This window comes from Entelurus aequoreus, linkage group LG11, assembly GCF_033978785.1.
Source record: "Entelurus aequoreus isolate RoL-2023_Sb linkage group LG11, RoL_Eaeq_v1.1, whole genome shotgun sequence".
NCBI classification, from domain to species: domain Eukaryota; kingdom Metazoa; phylum Chordata; class Actinopteri; order Syngnathiformes; family Syngnathidae; genus Entelurus; species Entelurus aequoreus.
The window spans coordinates 9,788,837-9,810,441 of NC_084741.1; the positions used below are offsets into that span (position 1 = coordinate 9,788,837).

Genomic DNA, 21,605 nt, shown 5'->3' on the forward strand with positions numbered 1-21,605 from the left:
GTATATTACTATGATGTCCATCATGATACTGTGGTATACACTCCTGTACAAATACACATGTATATTACTATGATGTCCATCATGATACTGTGGTATACACTCCTGTACAAATACACATGTATATTACTATGATGTCCATCATGATACTGTGGTATACACTCCTGTACAAAAACACATGTATATTACTATCATGTCCATCATGATACTGTGGTATACACTCCTGTACAAATACACATGTATATTACTATGATGTCCATCATGATACTGTGGTATACACGCCTGTACAAATACACATGTATATTACTATGATGTCCCTCATGATACTGCGGTATACACTCCTGTACAAATACACATGTATACTTGTATATTACACATGTATATTACACATGTATATTTGTATATATACTTGCATATTACACATGTATATTTGTATATATACTTGCATATTACACTTGTATATTAAACATGTATACATGTATATTACACATGTACACTTGTATATATACTTGTATATTACACATGCATATTACACATGTATACTTGTATATATACTTGTATATTACACATGTATATTGTAGTCCTGTGGAAATACACATGTGTACTTGTAAATTATACATGTATACTTGTATATATACTTGGATATTACACATGTATATTACACATGTGTACTTGTATATATACTTGGATATTACACATGTATATTACACATGTGTACTTGTACATTACACATGTACATTACACATGTATACTTGTATATTACACATGTGTACTTGTATATATACTTGGATATTACACATGTATATTACACATGTGTACTTGTACATTACACATGTACATTACACATGTATACTTGTATATTACACATGTGTACTTGTATATATACTTGGATATTACACATGTATATTACACATGTGTACTTGTACATTACACATGTACATTACACATGTATACTTGTATATTACACATGTGTACTTGTATATATACTTGGATATTACACATGTATATTTGGATATTACAGTCCTGTGTAAATTTACATGTATACTTGATAATACACATACTAACAATACACTCGTATAATGTACATGTCATACTGATAATAAACTTGTGTAATTTACAATAAAGTTTAAAGTTTTATACTGTACATTTATCATACTAACTATAAAGTTTTATACTGTACATTATCATGCTAACAATGTTTTATACTGTACATTTATCATACTAACAATGTTTTATACTGCACATTTATCATATTAACAATAAAGTTTTATACTGTACATTTATCATACTAACAAAGTTTTTTACTGTACATTTATTAAACTAACAATAAAGTTTTATATTGTACATTTATCATACTAACAATAACTTTTAAATAAAGTTTTATACTGTACATTTATAGTACTAACAGTTTTATACTGTACATTTATCATACCAACAATAAAGTTTTATACTGTACATTTATCATACTAACAATAAAGTTTTATACCGTACATTTATCATACTAACAATAAAGTTTTATACTGTACATTTATCATATTAACAATAAAGTTTTATACCGTACATTTATCATACTAACAAGGTTTTATACTGTACATTTATAGTACTAATAGAAATAAATGAGGAATGAAAAAATATGAATATGGTTATGATTATGAATATGATTGTGAATAATAATGTGAATATGGTTATGAATATGCAGATGGTTATGGTTATGAGTAGGAATATGGTTATGAATATGGCTATGATTATGGTTATACCTATGAATATGGGTATGAATATGATTATGGGTATGGTTATGACTATGGTAGTGAATATTGGTACCTGCTGCAGAGCCACATGAGTCCAGCTGGGTGCTGAGGTGACCCCCAGGTGTTGACTCACAGCTTCAGTGGCTCCACGTAAAAGATGTTCCTCACGTACTGATGCTGGTGGCCCAAACACTTCCTGGAACCAAGCTCCGCCCATCATCACCTGAACCACAGGTGAGTCTTAAGTCAATACAAGTTCAAGTCACACACACACACACACACACACACACACTCTCTCTCACTAGGTGTGGTGAAATGACTCTCCTTTGACCCATCACCCTTCATCACCCCCTGGGAGGTGAGGGGAGCAGTGAGCAGCAGAGGTGGCCGCGCTCGGGAATCATTTTGGTGATTTAACCCCCAATTCCAAGCCTTGATGGTGAGTGCCAAGCAGGGAGGTAATGGCTCCCATTTTTATAGTCTTTGCTATGACTCACAACCTACCTACTCTAACCACTAGTCTATAGTCTTTGCTATGACTCACAACCTACCTACTCTAACCACTAGTCTATAGTCTTTGCTATGACTCACAACCTACCTACTCTAACCACTAGTCTATAGTCTTTGCTATGACTCACAACCTACCTACTCTAACCACTAGTCTATAGTCTTTGCTATGACTCACAACCTACCTACTCTAACCACTAGTCTATAGTCTTTGCTATGACTCACAACCTACCTACTCTAACCACTAGTCTATAGTCTTTGCTATGACTCACAACCTACCTACTCTAACCACTAGTCTATAGTCTTTGCTATGACTCACAACCTACCTACTCTAACCACTAGTCTATAGTCTTTGCTATGACTCACAACCTACCTACTCTAACCACTAGTCTATAGTCTTTGCTATGACTCACAACCTACCTACTCTAACCACTAGTCTATAGTCTTTGCTATGACTCACAACCTACCTACTCTAACCACTAGTCTATAGTCTTTGCTATGACTCACAACCTACCTACTCTAACCACTAGTCTATAGTCTTTGCTATGACTCACAACCTACCTACTCTAACCACTAGTCTATAGTCTTTGCTATGACTCACAACCTACCTACTCTAACCACTAGTCTATAGTCTTTGCTATGACTCACAACCTACCTACTCTAACCACTAGTCTATAGTCTTTGCTATGACTCACAACCTACCTACTCTAACCACTAGTCTATAGTCTTTGCTATGACTCACAACCTACCTACTCTAACCACTAGTCTATAGTCTTTGCTATGACTCACAACCTACCTACTCTAACCACTAGTCTATAGTCTTTGCTATGACTCACAACCTACCTACTCTAACCACTAGTCTATAGTCTTTGCTATGACTCACAACCTACCTACTCTAACCACTAGTCTATAGTCTTTGCTATGACTCACAACCTACCTACTCTAACCACTAGTCTATAGTCTTTGCTATGACTCACAACCTACCTACTCTAACCACTAGTCTATAGTCTTTGCTATGACTCACAACCTACCTACTCTAACCACTAGTCTATAGTCTTTGCTATGACTCACAACCTACCTACTCTAACCACTAGTCTATAGTCTTTGCTATGACTCACAACCTACCTACTCTAACCACTAGTCTATAGTCTTTGCTATGACTCACAACCTACCTACTCTAACCACTAGTCTATAGTCTTTGCTATGACTCACAACCTACCTACTCTAACCACTAGTCTATAGTCTTTGCTATGACTCACAACCTACCTACTCTAACCACTAGTCTATAGTCTTTGCTATGACTCACAACCTACCTACTCTAACCACTAGTCTATAGTCTTTGCTATGACTCACAACCTACCTACTCTAACCACTAGTCTATAGTCTTTGCTATGACTCACAACCTACCTACTCTAACCACTAGTCTATAGTCTTTGCTATGACTCACAACCTACCTACTCTAACCACTAGTCTATAGTCTTTGCTATGACTCACAACCTACCTACTCTAACCACTAGTCTATAGTCTTTGCTATGACTCACAACCTACCTACTCTAACCACTAGTCTATAGTCTTTGCTATGACTCACAACCTACCTACTCTAACCACTAGTCTATAGTCTTTGCTATGACTCACAACCTACCTACTCTAACCACTAGTCTATAGTCTTTGCTATGACTCACAACCTACCTACTCTAACCACTAGTCTATAGTCTTTGCTATGACTCACAACCTACCTACTCTAACCACTAGTCTATAGTCTTTGCTATGACTCACAACCTACCTACTCTAACCACTAGTCTATAGTCTTTGCTATGACTCACAACCTACCTACTCTAACCACTAGTCTATAGTCTTTGCTATGACTCACAACCTACCTACTCTAACCACTAGTCTATAGTCTTTGCTATGACTCACAACCTACCTACTCTAACCACTAGTCTATAGTCTTTGCTATGACTCACAACCTACCTACTCTAACCACTAGTCTATAGTCTTTGAGCAGGTACACAACTATATAATCATTGTGCTTCCATTTGAAAATAATCGTATTATTGATCATCTTCAGTAATAATAACACCCTACTATAATGATTATTGATCATCTTCAGTAATAATAACACCCTACTATAATGATTATTGATCATCTTCAGTAATAATAACACCCTACTATGATGATTATTGATCATCTTCAGTAATAATAACACCCTACTATGATGATTATTGATCATCTTCAGTAATAATAACACCCTACTATAATGATTATTGATCATCTTCATTAATAATAACACCCTACTATGATGATTATTGATCATCTTCAGTAATAATAACACCCTACTATGATGATTGATCATCTTCAGTAATAACACCCTACTATGATGATTATTGATCATCTTCAGTAATAATAACACCCTACTATAATGATTATTGATCATCTTCAGTAATAATAACACCCTACTATGATGATTATTGATCATCTTCAGTAATAATAACACCCTACTATGATGATTATTGATCATCTTCAGTAATAATAACACCCTACTATAATGATTATTGATCATCTTCATTAATAATAACACCCTACTATGATGATTATTGATCATCTTCAGTAATAATAACACCCTACTATGATGATTGATCATCTTCAGTAATAATAACACCCTACTATGATGATTATTGATCATCTTCAGTAATAATAACACCCTACTATAATGATTATTGATCATCTTCAGTAATAATAACACCCTACTATGATGATTATTGATCATCTTCAGTAATAACACCCTACTATAATGATTATTGATCATCTTCAGTAATAATAACACCCTACTATGATGATTATTGATCATCTTCAGTAATAATAACACCCTACTATGATGATTATTGATCCTCTTCAGTAATAATAACACCCTACTATGATGATTATTGATCATCTACAGTAATAATAACACCCTACTATAATGATTATTGATCATCTTCAGTAATAATAACACCCTACTATGATGATTATTGATCATCTTCAGTAATAACACCCTACTATAATGATTATTGATCATCTTCAGTAATAATAACACCCTACTATGATGATTATTGATCATCTTCAGTAATAATAACACCCTACTATGATGATTATTGATCCTCTTCAGTAATAATAACACCCTACTATGATGATTATTGATCATCTACAGTAATAATAACACCCTACTATGATGATTATTGATCATCTTCAGTAATAATAACACCCTACTATGATGATTATTGATCATCTTCAGTAATAATAACACCCTACTATGATGATTATTGATCATCTTCAGTAATAATAACACCCTACTATGATGATTATTGATCATCTTCAGTAATAACAACACCCTACTATGATGATTATTGATCTTCTTCAGTAATAATAACACCCTACTATGATGATTATTGATCATCTTCAGTAATAATAACACCCTACTATGATTATTGATCATCTTCAGTAATAATAACACCCTATGATTATTATTGATCATCTTCAGTAATAATAACACCCTACTATGATGATTATTGATCATCTTCAGTAATTTTAACACCCTACTATGATGATTATTATGATTATAGATCATCTTCAGTAATAATAACACCCTATTATGATTAATATTGATCATCTTCAGTAATAATAACACCCTACTATGATGATTATTATGATTATTGATCATCTTCAGTAATAATAACACCCTATTATGATTAATATTGATCATCTTCAGTAATAATAACACCCTACTATGATGATTATTATGATTATTGATCATCTTCAGTAATAATAACACCCTATTATGATGAATATTGATCATCTTCAGTAATAATAACACCCTACTATGATGATTATTATTTTGATTATTGATCATCTTTAGTAATAATAACACCCTACTATAATGATGATGATGATTAATATTAGCCAACACCAAATGATGACGTCATGTTTGTAAAAGCGTATGATTTTATTCTGGAAGATGTCTTTCATGTTTATTATGATTTAGTTTAAACATCAATTATTGTTTACAAAGTTTAACTTGTAATAATATTAATTCATAACAACTGTATGTACAGTAGTAGTAAATATTCATCATATAGGTGTACAGTATGTACAGTAGTAGTAAATATTTATCATATATAATGAGTGTACAGTATGTCAACAGGTGTATGTACAGTAGTAGTAAATATTCATCATGTATAATGAGTGTACAGTATGTCAACAGGTGTATGTACAGTAGTAGTAAATATTCATCATGTATAATGAGTGTACAGTATGTCAACAGGTGTATGTACAGTAGTAGTAAATATTCATCATGTATAATGAGTGTACAGTATGTCAACAGGTGAATGTACAGTAGTAGTAAATATTCATCATACATAATGAATGTACAGTATGTACAGTAGTAGTAAAGATTCATCATATATGTGTACAGTAGTAGTAAATATTCATCATATATAATGAGTGTACAGTATGTCAACAGGTGTATGTACAGTAGTAGTAAATATTCATAATACATAATGAGTGTACAGTATGTACAGTAGTAGTAAATATTCATCATATATAATGTGTACAGTATGTACAGTAGTAGTAAATATTCATAATATATAATGTGTACAGTATGTACAGTAGTAGTAAATATTCATCATATATGTGTACAGTATGTACAGTAGTAGTAAATATTCATCATATATAATGAGTGTACAATATGTACAGTAGTAGTAAATAATATATATGTGTACAGTATGTACAGTAGTAGTAAATATTCATCATATATAATGAGTGTACAATATGTACAGTAGTAGTAAATATTCATCATATATGTGTACAGTATGTACAGTAGTAGTAAATATTCATCATATATGTGTACAGTATGTACAGTAGTAGTAAATATTCATCATATATAATGAGTGTACAATATGTACAGTAGTAGTAAATTAAACATATGTGTACAGTATGTACAGTAGTAGTAAATATTCATCATATACGTGTACAGTATGTACAGTAGTAGTAAATATTCATCATATATAATGAGTGTACAATATGTACAGTAGTAGTAAATAATCATATATGTGTACAGTATGTACAGTAGTAGTAAATATTCATCATATATGTGTACAGTATGTACAGTAGTAGTAAATATTCATCATATATGTGTACAGTATGTACAGTAGTAGTAAATATTCATCATATATGTGTACAGTATGTACAGTAGTAGTAAATATTCATCATATATCAATCAATCAATGTTTATTTATATAGCCCTAAATCACAAGTGTCTCAAAGGGCTGTACAAGCCACAACAACATCCTCGGTACAGAGCCCACATACGGGCAAGGAAAAACTCACAGTACAGTGTACAGTATGTACAGTAGTAGTAAAAAGGTTTATTACCGTCAGTCTGGTTGTTGGTCCAGCAGGTCTGTTGTGTTGTGGGAAAGGTACAGAATCATAAACCACACCCAGGACTCCTTGATCCTCTGATGATGGAAGCAGGTGTCCAAATCCCTGATAACACACGTACAGTAAGTACAGTACAGGATATACATATAGACTATAGAGAATATGAGGTCTTTATATTTCAGGACACTCATTGGCAACTCTAAAGGTTCTCTGGTCTGTGAATGTTGTCAGCCTTCCTTGTCCAGGGTCTAACTACCTCATCTTCCTTGTCCAGGGTCTAACTACCTCATCTTCCTTGTCCAGGGTCTAACTACCTCATCTTCCTTGTCCAGGGTCTAACTACCTCATCTTCCTTGTCCAGGGTCTAACTACCTCATCTTCCTTGTCCAGGGTCTAACTACCTCATCTTCCTTGTCCAGGGTCTAACTACCTCATCTTCCTTGTCCAGGGTCTACCTACCCCGCCTTCCTTGTCCAGGGTCTATCTACCCCGTCTTCCTTGTCCAGGGTCTAACTACCCCGTCTTCCTTGTCCAGGGTCTAACTACCTCATCTTCCTTGTCCAGGGTCTAACTACCTCATCTTCCTTGTCCAGGGTCTAACTACCTCATCTTCCTTGTCCAGGGTCTAACTACCTCATCTTCCTTGTCCAGGGTCTAACTACCTCATCTTCCTTGTCCAGGGTCTACCTACCCCGCCTTCCTTGTCCAGGGTCTATCTACCCTGTCTTCCTTGTCCAGGGTCTAACTACCTCATCTTCCTTGTCCAGGGTCTATCTACCCCATATTCCTTGTCCAGGGTCTATCTACCCTGTCATCCTTGTCCAGGGTCTATTTATCCCGTCTTCCTTGTCCAGGGTCTAACTACCTCATCTTCCTTGTCCAGGGTCTATCTACCTCATCTTCCTTGTCCAGGGTCTATCTACCCTGTCTTCCTTGTCCAGGGTCTATTTATCCCGTCTTCCTTGTCCAGGGTCTATCTACCTCATCTTCCTTGTCCAGGGTCTATCTACCCTGTCTTCCTTGTCCAGGGTCTATCTACCCTGTCTTCCTTGTCCAGGGTCTAACTACCTCATCTTCCTTGTCCAGGGTCTAACTACCCCATCTTCCTTGTCCAGGGTCTATTTACCCCATATTCCTTGTCCAGGGTCTATCTACCCTGTCTTCCTTGTCCAGGGTCTATTTATCCCGTCTTCCTTGTCCAGGGTCTAACTACCTCATCTTCCTTGTCCAGGGTCTATCTACCTCATCTTCCTTGTCCAGGGTCTATCTACCCTGTCTTCCTTGTCCAGGGTCTATCTACCCTGTCTTCCTTGTCCAGGGTCTAACTACCTCATCTTCCTTGTCCAGGGTCTATCTACCCCGCCTTCCTTGTCCAGGGTCTATCTACCCCATCTTCCTTGTCCAGGGTCTAACTACCTCATCTTCCTTGTCCAGGGTCTAACTACCTCATCTTCCTTGTCCAGGGTCTATCTACCTCATCTTCCTTGTCCAGGGTCTAACTACCTCATCTTCCTTGTCCAGGGTCTAACTACCTCATCTTCCTTGTCCAGGGTCTATCTACCTCATCTTCCTTGTCCAGGGTCTAACTACCTCATCTTCCTTGTCCAGGGTCTAACTACCTCATCTTCCTTGTCCAGTGTCTATCTACCTCATCTTCCTTGTCCAGGGTCTAACTACCTCATCTTCCTTGTCCAGGGTCTAACTACCTCATCTTCCTTGTCCAGTGTCTAACTACCTCATCTTCCTTGTCCAGGGTCTAACTACCTCATCTTCCTTGTCCAGGGTCTAACTACCTCATCTTGATTGTCCAGGGTCTAACTACCTCATCTTCCTTGTCCAGGGTCTACCTACCCCGCCTTCCTTGTCCAGGGTCTATCTACCCTGTCTTCCTTGTCCAGGGTCTAACTACCTCATCTTCCTTGTCCAGGGTCTACCTACCCCGCCTTCCTTGTCCAGGGTCTATCTACCCTGTCTTCCTTGTCCAGGGTCTAACTACCTCATCTTCCTTCTATCTATTTTTAGACCAGTTGATCTGCCGTTTCTTTTCTTTTCTTTTCTACTCTGCTCCGGGGTGGACCGCTAGCCTGTCCATCAGATGGGGACATCTCTACGCTGCTGACCCGTCTCCGCTCGGGATGGTTCCCGCTGGCCCCACCATGGACTGGACTTTCGCTGATGTGTTGGACTTTCACAATATTATGTCAGACCCACTCGACACCGAGGATGTCGTTGTGGCTTGTACAGCCCTTTGAGACACTTGTGATTTAGGGCTATATAAATAAACATTGATTGATTGATTGATCTTCCTTGTCCAGGGTCTAACTACCTCATCTTCCTTGTCCAGGGTCTACCTACCTCATCTTCCTTGTCCAGGGTCTAACTACCTCATCTTCCTTGTCCAGGGTCTAACTACCTCATCTTCCTTGTCCAGGGTCTACCTACCTCATCTTCCTTGTCCAGGGTCTAACTACCTCATCTTCCTTGTCCAGGGTCTAACTACCCCATCTTCCTTGTCCAGGGTCTATTTACCCCATATTCCTTGTCCAGGGTCTATTTATCCCGTCTTCCTTGTCCAGGGTCTAACTACCTCATCTTCCTTGTCCAGGGTCTATCTACCTCATCTTCCTTGTCCAGGGTCTATCTACCCTGTCTTCCTTGTCCAGGGTCTAACTACCTCATCTTCCTTGTCCAGGGTCTATCTACCCCGCCTTCCTTGTCCAGGGTCTATCTACCCCATCTTCCTTGTCCAGGGTTTTTCTACCTCATCTTCCTTGTCCAGGGTCTAACTACCTCATCTTCCTTGTCCAGGGTCTAACTACCTCATCTTCCTTGTCCAGGGTCTATCTACCTCATCTTCCTTGTCCAGGGTCTAACTACCTCATCTTCCTTGTCCAGGGTCTAACTACCTCATCTTCCTTGTCCAGGGTCTAACTACCCCATCTTCCTTGTCCAGGGTCTATTTACCCCATATTCCTTGTCCAGGGTCTATCTACCCTGTCTTCCTTGTCCAGGGTCTATCTACCTCATCTTCCTTGTCCAGGGTCTAACTACCTCATCTTCCTTGTCCAGGGTCTAACTACCCCATCTTACTTGTCCAGGGTCTATTTACCCCATATTCCTTGTCCAGGGTCTATCTACCCTGTCTTCCTTGTCCAGGGTCTATCTACCTCATCTTCCTTGTCCAGGGTCTAACTACCTCATCTTCCTTGTCCAGGGTCTAACTACCCCATCTTCCTTGTCCAGGGTCTAACTACCCCATCTTCCTTTTCCAGGGTCTAACTATCTCATCTTCCTTGTCCAGGGTCTATCTACCTCATCTTCCTTGTCCAGGGTCTATCTACCTCATCTTCCTTGTCCAGGGTCTATCTACCCTGTCTTCCTTGTCCAGGGTCTATCTACCCTGTCTTCCTTGTCCAGGGTCTATCTACCTCATCTTCCTTGTCCAGGGTCTAACTACCTCATCTTCCTTGTCCAGGGTCTAACTACCCCATCTTCCTTGTCCAGGGTCTATTTACCCCATATTCCTTGTCCAGGGTCTATCTACCTCATCTTCCTTGTCCAGGGTCTAACTACCTCATCTTCCTTGTCCAGGGTCTAACTACCCCATCTTCCTTGTCCAGGGTCTAACTACCCCATCTTCCTTTTCCAGGGTCTAACTATCTCATCTTCCTTGTCCAGGGTCTAACTACCTCATCTTCCTTGTCCAGGGTCTATCTACCCTGTCTTCCTTGTCCAGGGTCTATCTACCCTGTCTTCCTTGTCCAGGGTCTATCTACCTCATCTTCCTTGTCCAGGGTCTATCTACCCTGTCTTCCTTGTCCAGGGTCTATCTACCTCATCTTCCTTGTCCAGGGTCTAACTACCTCCTCTTCCTTGTTCAGGGTCTAACTACCTCATCTTCCTTGTTCAGGGTCTAACTACCTCATCTTCCTTGTCCAGGGTCTATCTACCCCGTCTTCTCTGTCCAGGGTCTGTCTACCCTGCCTTCCTTGTCCAGGGTCTATCTACCCCGTCTTCCTTGTCCAGGGTCTATTTACCCCGCCTTTCTTGTCCAGGGTCTATCTACCCCGTCTTCTTTGTCCAGGGTCTGTCTACCTTGCCTTCCTTGTCCAGGGTCCACCCCGTCTTCCTTGTCCAGGGTCTATTTACCCCATCTTCCTTGTCCAGGGTCTATCTACCCCGTCTTCCTTGTCCAGGGTCTATTTACCCCATCTTCCTTGTCCAGGGTCTATCTACCCCGTCTTCTCTGTCCAGGGTCTGTCTACCCTGCCTTCCTTGTCCAGGGTCTATCCACCCCGTCTTCCTTGTCCAGGGTCTGTCTACATTGCCTTCCTTGTCCAGGGTCCACCCCGTCTTCCTTGTCCAGGGTGTACCCCGTCTTCCTTGTCCAGGGTCTACCCCGTCTTCAATGTCCAGGGTCTACCCAGTCTTCTTTGCCCAGGTTCTATCTACACCGCCTTCCTTGTCCAGGGTCTACCCTGCCTTCATTACCCTGTGCCCCCCTCACCCACATCCCATTCTGAATATACCAAATGGTTATTATTGAAAATTAAAACTGATGGGAACTGAATGCCAAACCACTCAGTCATGCTTTTCATTTGATCAGTTAGTGTACTACAGTAGTACAGTTAGTGTACTACAGTAGTACAGTTAGTGTACTACAGTAGTACAGTTAGTGTACTTCAGTAGTACAGTTAGTGTACTACAGTAGTACAGTTAGTGTACTTCAGTAGTACAGTTAGTGTACTACAGTAGTACAGTTAGTGTACTTCAGTAGTACAGTTAGTGTACTACAGTAGTACAGTTAGTGTACTCCAGTAGTACAGTTAGTGTACTTCAGTAGTACAGTTAGTGTACTCCAGTAGTACAGTTAGTGTACTCCAGTAGTACAGTTAGTGTACTCCAGTAGTACAGTTAGTGTACTCCAGTAGTACAGTTAGTGTACTTCAGTAGTACAGTTAGTGTCCTACTGTAGTACAGTTAGTCTCTAGTCCCAGCTGACATAACCCTAGTCAGGACCGTGTGCCTACACAACACGTTGGGTGCACTAGTCGGGACCGTGTGCCTACACAACACGTTGGCGGCACTAGTCGGGACCGTGTGCCTACACAACACGTTGGCGGCACTAGTCGGGACCGTGTGCCTACACAACACGTTTGCGGCACTAGTCGGGACCGTGTGCCTACACAACACGTTGGGTGCACTAGTCAGGACCGTGTGCCTACACAACACGTTTGCGGCACTAGTCGGGACCGTGTGCCTACACAACACGTTGGGTGCACTAGTCAGGACCGTGTGCCTACACAACACGTTGGGTGCACTAGTCGGGACCGTGTGCCTACACAACACGTTGGTGGCACTAGTCGGGACCGTGTGCCTACACAACACGTTGGCGGCACTAGTCGGGACCGTGTGCCTACACAACACGTTGGCGGCACTAGTCGGGACCGTGTGCCTACACAACATGTTGGGTGCACTAGTCAGGACCGTGTGCCTACACAACACGTTGGCGGCACTAGTCAGGACCGTGTGCCTACACAACACGTTGGCGGCACTAGTCGGGACCGTGTGCCTACACAACATGTTGGGTGCACTAGTCAGGACCGTGTGCCTACACAACACGTTGGCGGCACTAGTCGGGACCGTGTGCCTACACAACATGTTGGGTGCACTAGTCAGGACCGTGTGCCTACACAACACGTTGGCGGCACTAGTCAGGACCGTGTGCCTACACAACATGTTGGGTGTGCCTACACAACATGTTGGCAGCACTAGTAGATGAAAGTAAATAAATATGTGTTAGTAGTAGTACAATGATGGTTACTAGTAGGTCTGTTTCAGTAGTAGTACAATGATGGTTACTAGTAGATCTGTTTCAGTAGTAGTACAATGATGGTTACTAGTAGATCTGTTTCAGTAGTAGTACAATGATGGTTACTAGTAGATCTGTTTCAGTAGTAGTACAATGATGGTTACTAGTAGATCTGTTTCAGTAGTAGTACAATGATGGTTACTAGTAGATCTGTTTCAGTAGTAGTACAATGATGGTTACTAGTAGGTCTGTTTCAGTAGTAGTACAATGATGGTTACTAGTAGGTCTGTTTCAGTAGTAGTACAATGATGGTTACTAGTAGGTCTGTTTCAGTAGTAGTACAATGATGGTTACTAGTAGGTCTGTTTCAGTAGTAGTACAATGATGGTTACTAGTAGATCTGTTTCAGTAGTAGTACAATGATGGTTACTAGTAGATCTGTTTCAGTAGTAGTACAATGATGGTTACTAGTAGGTCTGTTTCAGTAGTAGTACAATGATGGTTACTAGTAGATCTGTTTCAGTAGTAGTACAATGATGGTTACTAGTAGGTCTGTTTCAGTAGTAGTACAATGATGGTTACTAGTAGATCTGTTTCAGTAGTAGTACAATGATGGTTACTAGTAGATCTGTTTCAGTAGTAGTACAATGATGGTTACTAGTAGATCTGTTTCAGTAGTAGTACAATGATGGTTACTAGTAGGTCTGTTTCAGTAGTAGTACAATGATGGTTACTAGTAGATCTGTTTCAGTAGTAGTACAATGATGGTTACTAGTAGATCTGTTTCAGTAGTAGTACAATGATGGTTACTAGTAGGTCTGTTTCAGTAGTAGTACAATGATGGTTACTAGTAGATCTGTTTCAGTAGTAGTACAATGAGGGTTACTAGTAGATCTGTTTCAGTAGTAGTACAATGAGGGGAAGTTACTAGTGAAGGAAGTTTCTCACCCTAACAGGAAGCACACAGCCTTCATACTGGAGGTTGACCACAGCCACAGTCACACTGGAGATGTCCTGCAGCTGCTGGATGAGAGGCAGGCAGGAGGAGGGCAGGACGGCCGAGAGCACTGAACACACAAAGTCACATGATTGATGACATCATCATGATATTGTGGAGGTACCGACATGTGAGGAGGTAGCAGGTTGTGTGAGGAGGTAGCAGGTTGTGTGTGAGGAGGTAGCAGGTTGTGTGTGAGGAGGTAGCAGGTTGTGTGTGAGGAGGTAGCAGGTTGTGTGTGAGGAGGTAGCAGGTTGTGTGTGAGGAGGTAGCAGGTTGTGTGTGAGGAGGTAGCAGGTTGTGTGTGAGGAGGTAGCAGGTTGTGTGTGAGGAGGTAGCAGGTTGTGTGAGGAGGTAGCAGGTTGTGTGTGAGGAGGTAGCAGGTTGTGTGAGGAGGTAGCAGGTTGTGTGTGAGGAGGTACCGACATGTGAGGAGGTAGCAGGTTGTGTGTGAGGAGGTAGCAGGTTGTGTGTGAGGAGGTAGCAGGTTGTGTGAGGAGGTAGCAGGTTGTGTGTGAGGAGGTAGCAGGTTGTGTGAGGAGGTAGCAGGTTGTGTGTGAGGAGGTAGCAGGTTGTGTGTGAGGAGGTAGCAGGTTGTGTGTGAGGAGGTAGCAGGTTGTGTGAGGAGGTAGCAGGTTGTGTGTGAGGAGGTAGCAGGTTGTGTGTGAGGAGGTAGCAAGTTGTGTGTGAGGAGGTAGCAGGTTGTGTGAGGAGGTAGCAGGTTGTGTGTGAGGAGGTAGCAGGTTGTGTGAGGAGGTAGCAGGTTGTGTGTGAGGAGGTAGCAGGTTGTGTGTGAGGAGGTAGCAGGTTGTGTGAGGAGGTAGCAGGTTGTGTGTGAGGAGGTAGCAGGTTGTGTGTGAGGAGGTAGCAGGTTGTGTGTGAGGAGGTAGCAGGTTGTGTGTGAGGAGGTAGCAGGTTGTGTGAGGAGGTAGCAGGTTGTGTGTGAGGAGGTAGCAGGTTGTGTGTGAGGAGGTAGCAGGTTGTGTGTGAGGAGGTAGCAGGTTGTGTGTGAGGAGGTAGCAGGTTGTGTGTGAGGAGGTAGCAGGTTGTGTGTGAGGAGGTAGCAGGTTGTGTGTGAGGAGGAAGCAGGTTGTGTGAGGAGGTAGCAGGTTGTGTGTGAGGAGGTAGCAGGTTGTGTGTGAGGAGGTAGCAGGTTGTGTGTGAGGAGGTAGCAGGTTGTGTGTGAGGAGGTAGCAGGTTGTGTGAGGAGGTAGCAGGTTGTGTGTGAGGAGGTAGCAGGTTGTGTGAGGAGGTAGCAGGTTGTGTGAGAGGAGGTAGCAGGTTGTGTGAGAGGAGGTAGCAGGTTGTGTGTGAGGAGGTAGCAGGTTGTGTGTGAGGAGGTAGCAGGTTGTGTGTGGGGAGGTAGCAGGTTGTGTGTGAGGAGGTAGCAGGTTGTGTGTGAGGAGGTAGCAGGTTGTGTGTGAGGAGGTAGCAGGTTGTGTGAGGAGGTAGCAGGTTGTGTGAGGAGGTAGCAGGTTGTGTGAGGAGGTAGCAGGTTGTGTGGGGAGGTAGCAGGTTGTGTGAGGAGGTAGCAGGTTGTGTAACTTTCTACTCCTAATCCCAGTGTTTTCTCCCAGAAAGGTGTGTGGAGAACAATCATCATGTTGTTTTGCTCATGCGTCACAGCCAATTATAAGGTGAGATTATACCTTTTTTCCAGAGAATGACAACATGTGACCAACCTTTAGCAGGCAGAGCAGATACAATATGGTCAGCTGATATCATCCCATCCTCCATGTGGATCTGCGCACACACACACACACACACACACACACACACACACACACACACACACACAATATAAGTTGAAGAAGATGAGAGTCCAGTTGGTGTGTGTCACCTTACCGTCCACCCGGTGGCTGTAGGACTGAGGTGTGTCACAGGTGAGTCCAGGTGCACCAGGGCCCTGCTGCTGTGTTGGAGGAAGTCACCTATGGACTCTGGGAGCGACTCCAGACCCCGTCTGAGAGACCACTGAGACCAGGACTCCTTCACTGACCTCCGGCTAAGAGAACCAGGAGGAACCACCTTGGACGTCCCTGCAGGACACACAAACACCATGTTAGCATCTAGACTGCTACACCATGTTAGCATCTAGACTACTACACCATGTTAGCATCTAGACTGCTACACCATGTTAGCATCTAGACTGCTACACCATGTTAGCATCTAGACGGCTACACCATGTTAGCATCTAGACTGCTACACCATGTTAGCATCTAGACTGCTACACCATGTTAGCATCTAGACTACTACACCATGTTAGCATCTAGAATACTACACCATGTTAGCATCTAGAATACTACACCATGTTAGCATCTAGACTGCTACACCATGTTAGCATCTAGACTACTACACCATGTTAGCATCTAGACTACTACACCATGTTAGCATCTAGACTACTACACCATGTTAGCATCTAGACTGCTACACCATGTTAGCATCTAGACTGCTACACCATGTTAGCATCTAGACTACTACACCATGTTAGCATCTAGAATACTACACCATGTTAGCATCTAGACTGCTACACCATGTTAGCATCTAGACTGCTACACCATGTTAGCATCTAGACCACTACACCATGTTAGCATCTAGACTACTACACCATGTTAGCATCTAGACTGCTACACCATGTTAGCATCTAGACTACTACACCATGTTAGCATCTAGACTGCTACACCATGTGAGCATCTAGACTGCTACATGTGGACTACTACACCATGTTAGCATCTAGACTGCTACACCATGTTAGCATCTAGACTACTACACCATGTCAGCATCTAGACTGCTACACCATGTTAGCATCTAGACTGCTACACCATGTTAGCATCTAGACTGCTACATGTGGACTACTACACCATGTTAGACTTAAACTTAAACTTCCTTTTTATTGTCATTCAAATGTGAACTTTACAGTACAGATAAGAAGTTGCATTAGCTCATGGTAGTGCAGGATAAAAGAGCAATAATGTGCAGATATAAATCAATAGATTACTGTACAGATAAATATAATCCAGGTTTATGGATGTATGTTATATTGTCTTTATATTCCAGCCAGTAATCCATTTTGGGGGGAGTTGAGGGGATTATTATGATGCGTTCAAGAGTCTTACGGCCTGAGGGAAGAAGCTGTTACAGAACCTGGAGGTTCTGCTACGGAGGCTGCGGAACCTCCTTCTAGAGTCCAGCAGTGAAAACAGTCCATGGTGGGGGTGGGAGGAGTCTCTGCAGATTTTCTGAGCCCTGGTCAGGCAGCGGCTTTTTGCCATCTCCTGGATAGGAGGAAGAGGAGTCCTGATGATCTTTTCCACCGTCCTCACCACTCTCTGGAGAGACTTCCAGTCTGAGGCCCTGCAGGCTCCAGTCCAGACAGATGCAGGTGGTCTCTATAGTGCCTCTGTAGAATGTGCTAAGAATGGGGGGAGGGAGCTGTGCTCTTTTCATCCCACGCAGAAAGTGCATGTGCTGCTGAGCTCTTTTTACAAGAGCTCCGGTGTGTAGGGACCAGGTTATATTGTCAGTTATCTGCACCCCCAGGAACTTGGTGCTGCTTACTATCTCCACCGCTGTGCCGTTGATGAAGAGTGGAGCGTGGCTGGACTGGTGCTTCCTGAAGTCAACCATGATCTCCTTGGTCTTGTTGACATTCAGGACCAGGTTGTTGGTTCTGCACCAGTCAACCAGATGTTTCACCTCCCTGTAGTCCTTGTGGTTGTTGTCACGGATGAGGCCCACTTCTGTTGTGTACTTCACAATGTGGTTAGTAGTGGACCTGGCACAGCAGTCATGAGTCATCAACGTGGACTCAGGACGCAGCCCTGGGGGGAGCCGGTGCTCAGGGAGATGGCACTGGAGGTGTTGTCGCCCACTCTCACAGATTGGGGTCTGTCTGTGAGGAAGTCTAGCAGCCAGTTGCATAGGGGGGTACTGAATCCAAGGTTTGCTCACCAAGTGCTGCGGGATGATGGTGTTGAATACTGAGCTGAAGTCCAGGAACAACATCCGCATGTGTGTGTCCTTTCCTTCCAGATGTTCTAAGCTCAGGTGGAGTGCAGAGGAGATGGCGTCCTCTGTGGAGCGGTTAGGGCGATAAGCAAACTGGTATGGGTCGAATGTGGGGGGAAGTCTGGAGACAATATATTCCTTTACCAGCCTTCATTATGATGGGGGTGAGTGCAACAGGGCGGTAATCATTGAGGGAGGAGATTGTGGGTTTTTTAGGCACTGGGATGATTGTGGCCGTCTTAAAACCTGATGGTACCACAGCCTGGGTCAGCGAGATGTTGAAGATGTCTGTGAGAGCCCCAGCCAGCTGGTCTGCACACCCCCTAAGCACCTTGCCCGGAATGTCATCAGGTCCCGGTGCTTTCCGGGGGTTTACTCTCCTCAGGGTTTCCCGGACATCCGCTATATCCAGGTTGAGCGGCTGCTCATCAGGGCAAGGGATGGATTTTCTCGCCGGAGTGGTGTTAAGTGCCTCAAACCTTGCAAAGTAGTTGTTAAGGTCATCTAGGAAGCTGATACTGTTGTCACAGGGACGGGGGGCAGCTTTATAGTCCGTGATGACATGTATGACCTGCCACATTCCTCTAGTGTTTGTAGGGTTCTCAAAGAAGTCCTGCACTCTCTGACTGTGAGCACGCTTTGCAACCCTAATGGCACGGTTCAGGTTAGCTCTGGCGGATTCTAATGCCACCATGTCGCCAGACTTGAAAGCCTTGTTCCGAGCCTTCAGCACTGCACGTACCTCACTGTTCATCCAGGGTTTGTCGTTGGCCCGTGTGGGGATGTTCTTGATCACACTGACATCCTCCATGCACTTCTGAATGTATGCGGACCCAGACTCTGCATACTCCTCCACACATGTGTGGTGGCTGCTTTGAACATGTCCCAGTCTGGTTTCCAAGCAGTCTTGTAATGCTGACATGGCTCCCTCTGGCCAGGTCCTCACCTGCTTCACTGTAGCTTGCTTCCTGGTCAGCAGGGGCTTTGTATGCAGGAATTAGCATCACAGATAGATGGTCTGAGGAGCCGAGGTGGGGGCGTGGTGCAGCTTTATATGCATGTTTAATATTGCTATACACCATGTCCAATGTACTTCCACCCCTGGTTGCAACATTCATATATTGATGGTAATGAGGGAACACAGTTTTCATGTTAGCTTGGTTAAAGTCCTCTGCCACGATGAAAACTCCCTTAGCATCTAGAGTCCTGCATGTGGACTAGTACAGCATGTTAGCATTTAGAGTCCTGCATGTGGACTAGTACAGCATGTTAGCATTTAGAGTCCTGCATGTGGACTAGTACAGCATGTTAGCATGTAGACTAGTACAGCATGTTAGCATTTAGAGTCCTGCATGTGGACTAGTACAGCATGTTAGCATTTAGAGTCCTGCATGTGGACTAGTACAGCATGTTAGCATCTAGAGTCCTGCATGTGGACTAGTACAGCATGTTAGCATGTAGACTAGTACAGCATGTTAGCATGTAGACTAGTACAGCATGTTAGCATGTAGACTAGTACAGCATGTTAGCATGTAGACTAGTACAGCATGTTAGCATGTAGACTAGTACAGCATGTTAGCATGTAGACTAGTACAGCATGTTAGCATGTAGAGTGGTGCATAGTAAAACCTACCTGATCCCAGCAGCATGCCGAGTGTGAGGGAACCTCTGTGCTGCTCAGCGTTGTAGAGGGCAGGAAAACAAGAGCGCACGCTCAACTTCCTGCAGTCTCCAGCAAACACACCCCGACACAGACTGTCTACTGCGATATCTGCAAGCTAGCAGGGAACACACACATCATCATCATCATGTGCCATTCTAGCATGTGCATGATATCATGTGCGATACAAGCAGTCCTGCAGCATGTTTACTTGTGTGCGATACAAGCATGTGTGTGATATGTGCGATACAAGCAGTCCTGCAGCATGTTTACTTGTGTGTGATATCATGTGCAATACAAGCATGTGTGTGACATCATGTGCGATACAAGCAGTCGTGCAGCATGTTTACTTGTGTGCGATATCATGTGCGATACAAGCATGCGTGTGGTCTCATGTGCAATAAAAGCATGTGTGATATCATGTGCGATACAAGCAGTCCTGCAGCGTGTTTACTTGTGTGTGATATGTGAGATACAAGCATGTGTGTGATCTCATGTGCAATAAAAGCATGTGTGTGATATCATGTGCGATACAAGCAGTCCTGCAGCATATTTACTTATGTGTGATATCATGTGCAATACAAGCATGTGTGTGATATCATGTGCGATACAAGCAGTCCTGCAGCGTGTTTACTTGTGTGTGATATGTGAGATACAAGCATGTGTGTGATCTCATGTGCAATAAAAGCATGTGTGTGATATCATGTGCGATACAAGCAGTCCTGCAGCATATTTACTTGTGTGTGATATCATGTGCAATACAAGCATGTGTGTGATATCATGTGCAATACAAGCATGTGTATGATATCATGTGTGATACAAGCAGTCCTGCAGCGTGTTTACTTGTGTGTGACATCATGTGTGATACAAGCTTGTGTATGATATCACGTGTGATACAAGCATGTGTGATATAATGTGCGATACAAGCATGTGTTTGATATCATGTGTGATACAAGCACGTGTGTGATATCATGTGCGATACAAGTGTGTGTGTGGAATCATGTGTAATACAAGCATGTGTTTAATATGTGCAATACAAGCATGTGTGGGATATCTTGTGCAATACAAGCACGTCTATGATATCATATGCAATACAAACAGTTCTGCAGCGAGTTTGCTTGTGTGTGGTATGTGCAATACGAGAATGTGTGTGTGATATCATGTGTGATACAAGCAATGCTGCAGCATGTTTCCTTGTGTGTGATATAATGTGCGATACAAGCATGTGTGTGATATCATATGCAATACAAGCATGTGTTTGATATCATGTGTGATGCAAGCATGTGTGTGGAATCATGTGCGATACAAGCATGTGTGTGATATCATGTGCGATAAAAGCATGTGTGATATCATGTGCGATAAAAGCATGTGTGTAATATCGTATGCAATACAAGCATGTGTTTGATATCATGTGTGATGCAAGCATGTGTGTGGAATCATGTGCGATACAAGCATGTGTGT

General features: G+C 42.4%; 1 protein-coding gene across 4 annotated transcripts in view; it reads right to left on the reverse strand.

The window, feature by feature from the left end:
* The window catches only part of ppox (protoporphyrinogen oxidase), a 38,256-nt gene that overhangs the window by 292 nt on the left and 16,359 nt on the right, over positions 1–21,605 (reverse strand). For 3 of the 4 annotated variants that reach the window (XM_062062418.1, XM_062062419.1, XM_062062421.1), the window contains exons 6-11: positions 20,118–20,262; positions 16,322–16,515; positions 16,159–16,219; positions 14,428–14,546; positions 7,659–7,772; positions 1,819–1,968 (exon numbers count right to left, since the gene is read on the reverse strand). In XM_062062418.1, coding sequence (XP_061918402.1) covers positions 1,819–1,968; positions 7,659–7,772; positions 14,428–14,546; positions 16,159–16,219; positions 16,322–16,515; positions 20,118–20,262 — 783 coding nt within the window. Of the gene's footprint in view, positions 1–64; positions 221–1,818; positions 1,969–7,658; positions 7,773–14,427; positions 14,547–16,158; positions 16,220–16,321; positions 16,516–20,117; positions 20,263–21,605 lie in introns of those variants that run through there. The other variant, XM_062062420.1, reaches the window with a different exon arrangement.